At 41.9% G+C, this 14,262-nt stretch overlaps 1 protein-coding gene across 2 annotated transcripts in view; it reads right to left on the bottom strand.

Moving 5' to 3' along the window:
• LOC147730952 (solute carrier family 13 member 1-like) overlaps positions 1-14,262 on the bottom strand; it is a 540,726-nt gene that overhangs the window by 151,226 nt on the left and 375,238 nt on the right. For both annotated transcript variants that reach the window (XM_086955853.1, XM_086955852.1), the window contains one exon: positions 7,522-7,622. In XM_086955853.1, coding sequence (XP_086811979.1) covers positions 7,522-7,622 — 101 coding nt within the window. The remainder of the gene's footprint in view (positions 1-7,521; positions 7,623-14,262) is intronic.

The raw sequence follows: 14,262 nt of genomic DNA on the forward strand, positions 1-14,262 counted from the left end.
GGTTACATTATAGTAGTTGAAGAAATACGGTACCATCGCATGTTCATCCTAATCGGTGCTGCTTGAAAGCTTATAAACACTGATATAGGTCGAGTGGATAGTTTTTGTGTTTGTTTTATAGCTATGCCACTGTGGATTTCCATTCCAGTCTCTACATTTCAGAATGTGCACTAGCATGCTTGCATCTCCATTAACCAACATGCCTGATTTCTGGGCTGCATTATTCCTGTTCTCCCCGCTGCATGTTGAGACACGCCATGATGGTTTCTGTACAGAGGGAGGAGGAGTAGAGCTGTGGGGAGGAGATATGTGGGAAGGAGAGGGGGAGGGTCACAAACAAAGAGGGGCTCACAGTTTCAAACAGAGCTCTCAAGATTCCAGGTTCCACGTGCGAGTAGCTCATACAAAGCAGGGGTGCAATCTGGATTTCGCGGCTGCGAAAGTGATCCTGAGCTGGAACAAAATAAAAGGGAGCGGCCGGCCGCACGGCCGCGAAAGTGATCACGGGGAGGGGGAATGAATTGAAAGTGATCGTGGGGAGGAAGAAACAGTGACACGCCGGCAGAAAATGAATGCGAGCGGCCGGCCGCGCGGCAGCAAAAGTGATCCCAGGGAGTGGGAGGAAATTAAAAGGGATCGAGAGAGGGGGGAAAAGTGACACGGCCACGCACGCATAAAAGTGGCCAGATGGTGCCAGGAGCAGCAGCAGTGTTATACAACTGCAGGAGCAGTGTCTGAGCGGAGGAGAGGCAGCGCCGTGTGTGTGCTGTGGAGTGCGAAGGCTGCCGTAAATACAAATTAAACAAGAAAAGCGGACATCAAAGGAAGAGTGGGAGGGAACAAGCATAAGAGGGGGAGCAGGAAGTGAGGCCGAGTGAGCACTGGCGAAAGCAGTCTGCTGCTTTCAAGTACGATAGCAGATGCCAGCTTCGCGCTTGAATGCCTCACATGCACTGGCCATAATCCGCATTCCAAAGCCCTCATGTCAGCCTTTCCTGGAGCCCCTACATAAGTCTCACCAGAACATGCGCAAGCGCATTGGCTCAGCGAGACCTAAAAACGAAATATATATGTTTAAATATTTTACGGATACATTTTCTAGTTGATATTTTTGGTAATTCTATTGTCATTTTAAAAATGCCATATTATTGGTGTTGTTATTTTGGTAGTAGATATTTATATACTTTCCATATTATTTATAGTCAATATTTTTGTAATAGTTGCTTGGTACTGTTTATATTATTTTAATTTAAGTATATTTTTACTTTTGCTGTAGATATTTAGGAATGTGGTGTACATCATAAATGTACAAATAAGGTCTGCATTGACATATCACACCCAGGCTTAGAAGACTGAATAAATAACACATCTACATTCCCAAAAAATCAAGTTTGATAATAACAGTGCTTTAATCAAAATTTGAAAAATCAGCCTCTCATCCTTACCAACTAAGTTTAAGGTTCCATCCTTTCTCATAACCCTAACCATGGAGTCATTTGGGGCAGCTGCTCTCCCGTTGATTTGTCCGCAATAATGTTTCAACCACTTTTACATAACCTCTGTGAGGCTGTAGTGGATTCTACAGTTTCAGAGTTCAATAAGTAGCACTGAAGCCTTGACAGAAGGGTCAATGTTTGTGATCTTGTGTATGACCCCAATCGCTTAAATCAGAAAAGCTACAATGGTGGATTGATTTTGTTAGGTGATGTACCAGATGAAGATTTGCTTTGTACTTGGCCATTACTGAGGTTTACAATGTTATTGTTAAGCTTCTAAGAGACACAGAAACAAATCCTATCTGTGTAAAAGTACAGAAGGCATGGCCACACAGGAGAACCCCTGACTGCTTAAGGAGTGCACACAGTTTAAGGACCTCACCCCCAGGCAGGCCACCCTATTGCCCAATTACAAACAGAACAGATGATGGACGGAATGCTGAACAAATCAAACATTCACCCCAGTCACATAATTAGGTTAAATCCATTGTTTTTTTGCACTCCACACTATTTCAGTTTAGACCAAGCCATATCCAAATCAGTCTTGACCCTGCTCCCTATGGGAACAGTCCAACCCGAACTGCCAGGCCAGGCCCTCCCTGGACCAGAAACAAGCATCCTGGGACCGGTTTGGGGCATCACCCCATATCAGACAGGCTAGCTTGAATCTGGTGGCATAGCAAGCATGGGACTATGTCTGGGCATACCCGTCCCACTTAGGACGACAAATGCAAAAAAAAACAGATGATGGATGGAATGCTGAACAAATCAAACATTCATCCCTCATTGACACATGTGGGTTAAATCCATCATTTTTTTGCCTGCCCCGCTATTTCAGTTTAGACCCAAGCATATGGAACTCAGTCTTGACCCTGCTATCCATGTGAACAGTCCAGCCCGAACTGCCAAGCCAGGGTCTCCCTGGACCAGAAACAAGCCTCCTGGGACCGGTATTGGGGCATCACCCTAAATCAGCCAGGCTAGCTTGAATTGGGTGGCATAGAGATCACAGGACCCACATCTGGCCATACCCCCCCCCCCACTTAGGGTGACAAATCCATAAAGAACAGATGATGGACGGAATGGTGAACAAATCAAACATTCACCCCTAGTCACAGATCTGGGTTAAATCCATACTTTTTTTGCACACCACGCCATTTCAATAAAGACCCAGCCATATGCAAAACATTCTTGATCCTGCTCCTCATGGGAACAGTCCAAACCGAAATGCCAAGCCAGGCCATCTGTTGCCGAATTAGGGAAGCAGCCCACTCTATACTTAAAAAAGGCCAGCACAAAGGACAGGTGCATAAAGAAAGACAACTCACGGGTGTTAAGATGCACATGCTTGGGTCTATCCTTGTCCTTCAGCCTTTTAGACAGCTTCCTCAACACGGAAAAGGCTAAGTGCAGATGAGACGGCCTTTTCCCTGAGCTATAGAAAGGTACCCAGCAGGCGGTGTACACAGCGTGGGAGCTGCTCTCAATGGTCATGGGCATTGATGCCCTGCAAAGAAGAAATTAGACCAGGGAGTCCTAATTGTTCCTCCTCCCCATGCTTCTCCATAATAAGTCAATTTTTGCAGCCCAAACACTTGTTTAAAATAATTTTTAGGGATAAAAGGATCAGTACCATAGAGAAGTCTGAGCTGATACTATTCCCATCAGCAAACAGTAGATGTCTACTTGCAGGTTCATATTCTTGTCCTAGAAGGAGTGTGCTGATTTAGCACATTTCACAATGACAAGCTGGCAGTTAAGCTCACTTGTGGGTGAACATTCTACCACTGGTGTGCAACAGGCAAATTCAGCATTAAAATTATGGACAAGAACAGAGTATGCTGTTAGTATTGTGTGGTGTGCACCCATTTAGCAGACTGATTCCAGTCTCGCAGAGTTAGCATGCCTGAGCATCATAAGGTATGGCAGACATTTCTAATGACAAGCCTAGTAGACCCATATGGGACCAGTACTGACTTTGTTTTCCAGGCAAACACTTGTACAAACTTTTATTTAATATTATTTTCTATGATGGATGAATGTAGGGTCAGGTGTACAGATAGTACAGAAAAGTCAGACCAAATCCACTGTCAACCCGATATGGTGAACCTCCACATCAAGTACCCTATATTCCCTTTTATAAACTGCTATCAGGTTTGTATGGAACATTGGACCTGCTGGCTAACTGACATGAATGCAGAGCTTAAATTCATATTACATACACCTTGTAGTAACGTTTCGGCTTTCTTCCTCTCGCACACCAAACATATGCCGGCTACTTAACAGGCAGATGGTTCAATGCTGTCTTTTACATCGCTCTTTAGGTAATGGCTTGTTGCACCACACATGCCATTGTATAAAGATGAATGTGCTAAGTAAGTCCTGGCCTAGGTCCACATAGTGTGCAAATCATGGAGTTAAACAGTGCCAGCTTCATCAAAGCTATGCTCTGAAAATGAAGGGATCAAGACCTTTTGTTTGCTGTGCATTATGTTGCTGTCAAACCAGCTTACATTTTCAACATATATCCCCAGCTTTTTGTGTGAAAAGACATGTTAAAAACGTGGAAAAATAAACATATTTGCATGCCAGACTGAACAATTTTATGCTGACAGAACTGACCCTAGTTACCAGAAATGCTACTATTGGTACCTAAACATTGACTGTGCAGGATTTTTAAGATAGTTATTTTGCAAAAGGCTTTCCTTGATTCACTGACACCACAGAAGGAAATTATGTGAATGTTCCCTTGCATGATAAATGGAAGTGTACTTCTGCCCTAAGTGCATGTCTAACTGATATACCAGCCTTTTGTTTGGCCCTGGCATCACACTAATCTAGAGTGTGCATCGTGGCCTAGGCATGACCTGAAAATGCGAGGTCCAGAACCGGTTCTGAGACCTGGAGGGATGCACTAAGCATGCCCTCATAACGTTCACAGGACTACTATCTGTGTCCTTTGTGAATCACATAGAATGTTATTTGCATTGTACCATGTTTTGGGAATATTTCGCTGTGACTAAAATGTGTTCTCTGGCTCGAGAGAGGGTAGTCTCTGGACTCCTCTAGTGTAAAGTTACTCTGTTATGTGAAGCCCCAGAACCTTGAGCTGACAAGTCATGTGTCGAGTCCATGTGTGCGCATTAAGTGTGTAGCCCATACAAGGTAGTGAGACTGAGTACTTGGGGTAGTGGCATACTTTTGGTATGCCCTTGATTTTACATGGCACCTCACAGAGGATGATGACAGCTTTTCCCGGACAGTGGAAGGGTATTGCCTGCATTCTTTTGACTGGAGGGTGGAGACCCAAACACCGAAGTGAGGAAAGATGGAGACAGACCTGCCTTCAGAAATTCCTTGTTAGCAATGGGTTGCTAATCAGTTCCTCCTGAGCACTCCAATGTGGTAGATGGTGATATGTACTTGTGATCCACAGATGCAACTCAGATAAAGTTCTGCTGGTATGTGAAGCCAGAAACTGATGCTAAAATCCTGCATGTCACGTGCAAATTTGTGTGAAGTGTTTATAAAATATGCAAAGCAGTAGGACTCTGCATATGTTGCAGTCCGAGTATTGAGGCAGTGGTGTCTATTTTGGATGCCTCTGACTTAGCATGGCATACGATGAATGATAAAGATGTCTTTCCCGTACAGAGCAATCATATTCCATGCTGTGGCTGTGGCTGACTGGTGGAGATCCAAACACTGAACTGAGGAGTATGTAGCTAAGGCCACTTTTAGAAATTTCATGAGGGCCTTGTTAGCAAGGGACTGCTGCCTACTTCTTTATGTGAACTGTCATTTGGTAGAGGGTAGGGGTGAGGTATAGGATTCTGTTGCTCAAGGTTAGGATGCTTCTAGGCAGGGCCTGCCCTTATGCCTGACCCTAATTATTGCTTCAGGAAGGCTGATGGCAACCAGTTACCGAGATCTCACACTTAATTGCGCTCCTTTTTTAGATATTCCTGCTTGAGGCCAGCCCCACTGCTACTAATTGTGAGAGTGATCAGTTTGTACAAACACTGCGCCTGAAAATCGTCAGCAAATCCATCACCTTGCAAAATGGTACGCATGAGGAACAGAAAAAACCTGACAATTGAAAGCAAATGAAACCAAACTGGTTCTGAAGCATTAGATGGTGGATCCACAACCTGTGCATAAAAGTAGAATCCTAGCCACCAGTTCTAAGTTCTTCATGATCAAGCAAGGGAGTGCAGCACAGATTACTCAAAGAGCAGATTTGTGGCAATAGCTAGTGTCGGCCTGGCAGCCAGACTTCCACAGGTAAGGGGACATCACCTTAGCACTTTTTAAGGGCCTGAAGTGCTTAGCTGGCCGACAGAGGGAAGGACATCCAGAGGGGAAGCCCAGTGTGTTTCCGGCATTAGGAGCACCCAGAGAAAGCTGAATACAATAGAAAGTGAAGCTTGGAGTGAACTATGCTGTGAGAGGTCCCCCCATAATTTTGGGTGGTTTCGGTGTGAACTGCTCTAAGACGTTTCTAGAACTAGCATCAGTATGCCATCCGGCAATCTCCTGTGAGCCTGCAAGACTGGTGCTGCCACTATCAACGTTAGGAAGACGACCCGTGTCGCTGCCCAAGAAGATGCTGTGATTGGCCTCGAAGATGCACTTGCCATACCTGTGCACCTGACTGGGGAATCCACCTTTTGAGAGGTTCATATTCCAGTGTGAAGTCGCTACTGTAGCCCCAACAGAAATGCAGCAGCGGCTACAAGAGTAGGTATTCAAACCACAGCCAATACAAGGCTAGAACTGAAACGCCAGCCAAAAGGTAAAAGCAGAAGAGACTGTTTTTGCTTGAGTGAAAAATGTTGAACTGAGTTGCACAGAAAATCAGTAGGGTCATCTGAAGCACTCTGCCCTTTTAACGAATTAATGTCTATGCCCACAGCCTACCGGGGATTGTAGCCTTTAGAAATCTCCTAGAGAAGGAGAGAATAACGGAAGGAGGGTGTAGCCCATTCCTGAAGATTTTGACTGAGATTCCAACGCTGTACTTGCAATTCCTATAGAACTATGTTGTATTTACTTTTACTTCCTAAAAGTGCTTTCTTTACCTATAAGATAAGCACTGGGCTGTACAAAACATGATGGTGTATGTTGGTTGACCTTTGAATTCTGTGATTTTGGTCCCCACACCACCTTCCTGGGAAGATTTCAACTGCTCGCACTGGCTATTCTGAAAGTCAACGGCAGAATGGGTTGTACTTGGCTCAGTTAGCAGGGCTATTTTTTTAATTTTATTTATTATAGAAAGAAGGACCTCTAGACGTAAGTTGAAAACATCCTCGACCCCTAACTGTTGGGACCCACAAATGGGGTACAACAATATCATACAATTCTCAGTTTTGTTAGTGTGTCAACATCCCTTCTGCAAATGCTTTCCAAAAGGAAGTCATTTATGGACATCGACATATGTAGGATCTCTTGGATGCTTGAGCAGGCGTTATCACCACAGTGAAGCATTTTAAGCCAAGATTGCACCCAGTGTTCTATTATGTAAACCAGATACTGATGCAGGTACCAAAATCCTTTCCCACAACCAGGGGCGTAGGTTAAGGGGGGTGTTTGGGGTGTTTATTTAATTGTATTTTCTGATTAATAGTGGGGTACGCACAGGTGCTTTCAGTTGGGTATGGTGAGGTTTCTGCCAAAATTTGATCTGGGATTAGTGTTCGCACACTTATCTTTGTTGTTGAAAGTCCCAAAAAATGTTGCTTATTCTACAAAATATTGTGTTTGTCTCACTTAGTACTCATACCAGTCCGCATTCCTCTCCCTTTCCGCTGCCCGTTAAGCCGCTCTCATGGGCCATGCTTGTCATATCATGTTTTTTAACATTATGTGCCAGTGTGATTGTCGGGAAATCTGAAGCTCACCACCCCCCAATCTTACTGACCTCATGCACTTCAATTGACATAATCTGCTGAACGAAAATACTTTATTCTAGTTTAGCAATTAAAGAAAGTTAAATAAATGTGACACAAAAAAGAAGTCCTACCTTTGGCTCTGCATGAAAAGAGTCTTGGCTTTTTTCCAGGAATGATAAATAATAAAAATCCAAAAAGGATAGAAGAGGTAGCATCTGATTTATAACCTTTCCTGTAAAAATGTAAATACACCACTTATTAGGTAATGGAATCACAGTGATCCCTCCTCTTACACAGCTCGTTTTGTCTTAAGCCCCCAATAATTAACTAAGTAAAACAATATTTTGTAAGATATGGTTTCTACATACACTGGAGTTAGGCTGTTAGGGCACATACCAACTGTTCTATAGCAGACCCTAGGGCAACATCTGATAAAATCTTTTCTAAACATCTTTTGCTAAAATTGTTTTACCAAAACATCTTTCATCATAACCCCGACTGTAGCAACACCTTAGACACATTTTAACACTGCATTAAATAGCTCAAAAGCAAGATTGTGCCGCACTATTTTTTATTGAAGTTGAGCAACACCTTTTTATACGTTAAATGTATTACATTTCACGAAAGTAAAATATTAGAAAATCTATATTACTATTTTTAAAATCTGTAATACCCTTTCCTTACAATTTAAAAACGAAATAGAAAATTACAAAGAGATTTCCTGAAATGATAATACGTTTTAAAGAGGTTCCTTACCAACGTTTTGTGTATGGCAAGATAGATACACACATAAGGGTTTGAGGATATCGGTGGTTACTCCCAGAGTTATTTTTAATGGAGAGAAAAAGTTTAGGATAATTGTGGGGTGTCCGTGTTTTGTAATATTAAGGGTAGGACAAAAGAAAAAGGATGTTTAGGATAAAATATTAGAATAATTTGAAAAAGAAGGCGAAAGGTAAAATATGTTTTAGCAAATCAACTTTAGGAAAATGACTGTAATTTCGTTGGTTTGTACAATTTGTAAATCATATTCTGGTCCATCTTTGATGTTTTACTGGAAAACAAGCCTACAAACTTTATGTGGGGCTGGGATTACAGTCCAGCACAGTGCATGAACACTCACAAACTTGATGATGTCAAAATTCACAGCAGGAGTAAATGCACTTCTTGGGAGGAGGGAGTAGGCAGCGCATGCATATATGTATAATGGAGGTGTAGGGTAAGGAGATCCTCCATGGAGATAAATACATTTTCAGAGGAGAGTGGAAAAAGAAATACAGTTGAACATCTTACTTCACATTTGTTTCAAATTTCTAGTTGCAGATGTAATGGCGATTCTAACAAATATTAAAAGTCATAAAGCCATAAAAGTCAGATATCTGAAACAAATATATGAGATAGCGTGCAAATGCAAATGTATGACTTTTATCTCAGAATAGGTCGCAATATTTTCATATCTGCCACTATAAAAACACTGTATGAAGCAAAGAGTAAATCTGTCAATTAATCCCTCTGACTATCAACGTTAAAATTACACCAGGGAGGTTTTTTTTTATGCCAGCAGGCTTTATCCAAGAACTGTGTTTTTTTCTAGGAGTCACCAACTCTTCACTTGTCATCCTATCAAATGACGGGACCATGGCTATTGGAAGGAGTTACCCACACCTCGGACATTCAGAGTCAAGCCCCAGAGGGTCTCTCTTATTCTGCCAAGTAGATCATTAAAAAGCAAACTTTCCTATGACTTGGGCTTATATGCTGACTTCACTTCTATTGCATTATTGAGTGTAATCGCATTTGGAAGTTCCGAAAGGTCCTGGCGCTGTAACACATACCGCTGTGGAACCCTTCCTAGCTTTCCCCTGTGAAATGTCCACTCCTGGGCACCCCCAAGGTGAAGCCAGGCATCCCAGCACTGTTGGGGCCGTTGTGGAGATTAAGCAAGCTATTGCCCAGAGTTGCAGAGTGGGACCCATGATTAGAATAGGCACCAAGGCGATAATTATCAGGTCTGAGGAAATTGAGCTCAAGACCCGCCGAGGGGGGAATTGAACCCTGGTCCTGGGCCAGACCTCTGCATCAGGGTCTGCCGCTCTAACCATTGAGCCACACTTCTCCACAATCCCTTACATACCTGAACCAACTCAAACATCTCCTATTGGTATACCTCAAAAGGTCCCAAAGGGCACTGTTGAGGTAGTTAAGCTCCAGTGTGCCCCAGATTTTATACAATATAAAAAGGGGTGTAAGGTTGGCACAGGGTGGTGATATCAATAATTTTCATATCCAGGTACAAAGGGATTGGGCCAAAAGAGAGCAGACATACCACATACTTGCTTATTGTGTGTAAACGTCCGCTTTATTGAAGACAGGGGCACATCATAACAATAAAATGCTAGGTCTTCGCCTTACAAAACGAAACCTCACTATACAATAAGTCACCAATTTTCACTTATCCCCCTAAAACACATGCCCCCTTTACATCTTTATCTTTCAACTGTGTAGCTCCTACCATTATTGAACTGTTGACCTTTAAATCCCTAAACAGTTTAACCGACATCTATTAGTATAAAATTAAGTATTCAAAATCTTCACATTAATTTGTTGATTCATCCAGGTGTAACTTTATTGCCATTCTCCATTGTCCTTCTTCATCTATGTTAACAGACTTAATCTTAATCTAGACCCATAGCAACACAACTGCCAACCACCTTGCACCTGCTCCAAGCAACAACCAAATATAAACCCCCCCACCCTGCGCACTGTGCAGGTACCAAATAAAACATGACCTGTTAAACAAGCCTTTGCAATGCATTAGGTCTCGCATTAGGAAAGTTTGAGCTATTGGTATTGTAAATGACACATTTTTTCATTTATGTGTTGGTTTTGAAAATGGCGAAATTAATAACTTTGGGGCATATTATCAAGAGGGTTTATCTCCGCTTTTTTGGCTTTAAAAGCCAAGAAAGCGGAGATAAAATTATCTCCCTATTACCAAGCTGTCGCTAACACCAGTTAGCGACAGCTAGTAGGAGATAGCGACCATCTTGGGCCCCACTTTGCATGTCAGTGATATTTATCACTAATGAGATGCAAAGTGGGCGTGCCAAGATGTTAGAGACTGAAAACAGTCGCTAACATCGCTATCTCCTATTACCAACTTTTGGAGATATTCGCGCTAAGCGGGAATATCTCCAAAAGCTAACACCTGCCCTGAGCAGTTCTTAGCCATGTTATCCAATGGGAGGTGGATAACATGGCTAAGAGCATTTGCTCGATAATGCATGAATATCGCTGACTTTTCAGCGATATTCATGCATTTCGGCCGTTTTTTATCGCATTTGCGATAAACCTTGTTAATAGCAAGGTTTATCTGCGATAAAAATCGCCGATGTGCGGCGATAATTTTTGTCTCTAAACAAGTTAGAGACAAAAATTATCGCTAGTTGTTGGTAATATGCCCCTTTGTCATTTACAATGCCAATAGTTATAACTTTCGCAAATGTGACACCTATAGCATTTGTAATGCAATATGTGTTGTATTTACGTGACTTAGATGTATTGATATTACAAATAACAATGGCTTTTAATTTTTTTAAGTAATTAATACTTAAATAAAAGTTATTGTAATTTATAATGGCAATAGCTTAAACTTTTGTAAATAACTTTTGTGAAGATTATGTTCAGTGTGTTTTATTGTGACGAAAATCCAAGAACAGAAGTGAAATATTAACATCTTTTTGTGACATTTGTAATAAAGCTTGAAACATTGTTAGAACATATTTGAACCAGTTGTTGTTAAATGGTTGCACAGATTGATGCTGTGGTGGCGCTGAGTGATGTGGTGGCGACGAGTGTTGCTGTGGCGTTCAGTGGTGCTGTGGTAGCGCATAGTGATGTTGTGGTTCCCCTGAGTGATGCTGTGGTGGTTCTGAGTGATGCTGTGGTGATGCGATAGATACAGTGAGTGTGATAGATAGATAGATAGATAGATAGATAGATAGATAGATAGATAGATAGATAGATAGATAGATAGATAGATAGATAGATAGATAGATAGATAGATAGATAGATAGAGGGAGGGCATCGATAAAGGGAGGACGATAGATAGAGGGAGGGAGATAGATAGAGTGAGGGCGATAGATAGAGGGAGGGAGATAGATAGAGTGAGGGCGATATATAGAGTGAGGGCGATAGATAGATAGATAGATAGATAGATAGATAGATAGATAGATAGATAGATAGATAGATTGAGGGCGATAGATAGATAGACAGATAGATAGAGTGATGGCGATAGATAGATATATAGATAGATAGATGGATAGATAGATAGACAGATAAATAGAGTGATGGCGATAGATAGATAGATAGATAGATAGATAGATAGATAGATAGATAGATAGATAGATAGATAGATAGATAGATAGATAGATTGAGCGAGGGAGATAGATAGAGTGAGGGCGATAGATAGATAGAGTGATGGCGATAGATAGATAGAGTGAGGGCGATAGATAGATAGAGTGATGGTGGTAGATAGATAGAGTGAGGGCGATAGAGTGAGGGCGATAGATGGAGTGAGGGCGATAGATAGAGTGAGGGCAATAGATAGATAGAGTGAGGGCAATAGATAGAGTAAGGGCAATAGATAGATAGATAGATAGATAGATAGATAGATAGATAGATAGATAGATAGATAGATAGATAGATAGATAGATAGGATAGAGTGAGGGCAATAGATAGAGTGAGGGCGTTAGATAGATAGATAGATAGATAGATAGATAGATAGATAGATAGATAGATAGATAGATAGATAGATAGATAGATAGATAGATAGATAGATAGATAGATAAATAGATAGATGGTTGTGTGTGTGGTTGTGTGTGTGTGTGTGTGGTTGTGTGTGTGGTTGTGTGTGTGTGTGGTTGTGTGTGTGGTTGTGGTTGTGTGTGTGGTTGTGTGTGTGGTTGTGTATGTGGTTATGTGTGTAATTGTGTGTGTGGTTGTGTGTGGGGTTGTGTGTGGGGTTGTGTGTGTGGGGTTGTGTGTGTGGTTGTGGTTGAATGAATGAATGAATGAATGAATGAATAAATGAATGAATTAGGGATTTATAAAGCGTGAACTAAGCCCATGGGCATCAAGGCGCTAACAGCAGAAGCACAAGCGGCAGCGGGTCCGGAGCGCCTCAAAGTACTTCACACAGCAGCCTGGGAGAAAAACCAGGTCTTAAGAGCCTTGCGGAACAAAAGGTGATAAGGAATGACCGTGATTTCTACGGGGAGGGCATTCCACAACTTAGGAACAATGGTGGAAAATGCACAGCCTCCTCATCTCGCCTTGTTTAACCTGGGCACTATCAGAAGATTCTTGTCAGCAGAATGTAGCTGCCTCCTAGGAATGTAGCGCTGAAGGATCGCCTTGATACCTTCAGGCCTCGCTTCAAAGACGGCCTTATGGGCAAAACAGAGGGTCTTAAAATAAATTCTCAGTTTCAGCGGCAGCCAATCAAGGGCCCTGATACCTGGAGCGACAGAGTGAAATTTTGGCAGGTTCAACACGAACCTTGCCTCCGCATTCTGTACTAACTGAAGGCGCTGTTGAAGACCTTTGTTGATACCTAGGTACAGTGCGTTACAGTAGTCCAACCTAGAGGTCACCGGGGTCACCACAGCCTCTTTACGTGCCTCAAATGAGAGAAAATGTGATAGTTTCCTAAGGGTTCTAATGACCCCGAAACAGGTAGACGAAGTCCGACTAACCTGTCTACTCAAGGATAAAGAATTATCCACGATGAAGCCCAGGTTTTTACCAAAAGGCACCGGGCGGGGGCAGAACCTAAAGAGTCCGGCCACCAATCGGAGGACCAAATATCCACTCTGCTACCAAAAATAAGAACTTTGGTTTTCTCACCTTTGAGTTTTAAGAAATTGGCATTCATCCACAGGGAGACGGCTTCCATGCAGCTCCTAAAATTGGAGGCCGAGTCAGCCATGTTATGGGTAATGGACACCATAATTTGGGTGTTGTCCGTATAGGACAACACTTCGAGGCCGAAGGACTTCACAACCTTGGCGAGAGGCGTCACATAAATATTAAAGAGCGTCGGACTCAGGAAGGAGCCCTGAGGGACGCCACATGTTATAGGAGTGGGCTTAGATGAAAACTGTCCCAGACTCACTGTTTGAGTGTGACCGGTTAAAAAAGAAGCCAAGAGCCCCAGGGCAGCCCCCCCGACCACTATTTCTTCCAGCTGCTTGATGAGCCTAACAGGAGACACAGTGTCAAAAGCTGCCGTGAGGTTGTGTGTGTTGTTGTGTTTTGTTATGCTATGTTTTGTTACGTTATGTTATGCTATGTTTTGTTATGCTATGCTATGTTTTGTATTGCTATCCTATGCTTTGTTTTGTTATGCTATGTTTTGGTAGCCTATGCTTTGTTTTGTTAAGCTATGCTATGTTTTTTTATGCTATGCTATGCTTCGTTATGCTAATCTATGTTTTGTTGTGTTATGCTATGCTATGTTTTGTTATGCTATGCTATGTTTTGTTGTGATTTATTATGCTATGCTTTGTTTTGCTATGCTATGTTTTGTTATGCTATGCTATGCTTTGTTATGCTATGTTTTGTTATGCTATGCAATGTTTTGTTGTGTTTTGTTATGCTATGCTATGTTTTGTTGTGTTTTGCTGTTTTGTTATGCTATGTTTTGTTATGTTATGCTATGTTTTGTTCTGTATGTTTTGTTGTGTTTTGTTATGCTATGCTATGTTTTGTTATACTATGCTATGTTTTGTTTTGCTATGCTTTCTTATGTTATGTTATGTTTTGTTATGTTATGTTTTGTTATGTTATGCTATGTTTTGTTGTGTTTTGTT

This window comes from Lissotriton vulgaris, chromosome 2_1, assembly GCF_964263255.1.
Source record: "Lissotriton vulgaris chromosome 2_1, aLisVul1.2, whole genome shotgun sequence".
NCBI lineage: Eukaryota > Metazoa > Chordata > Amphibia > Caudata > Salamandridae > Lissotriton > Lissotriton vulgaris.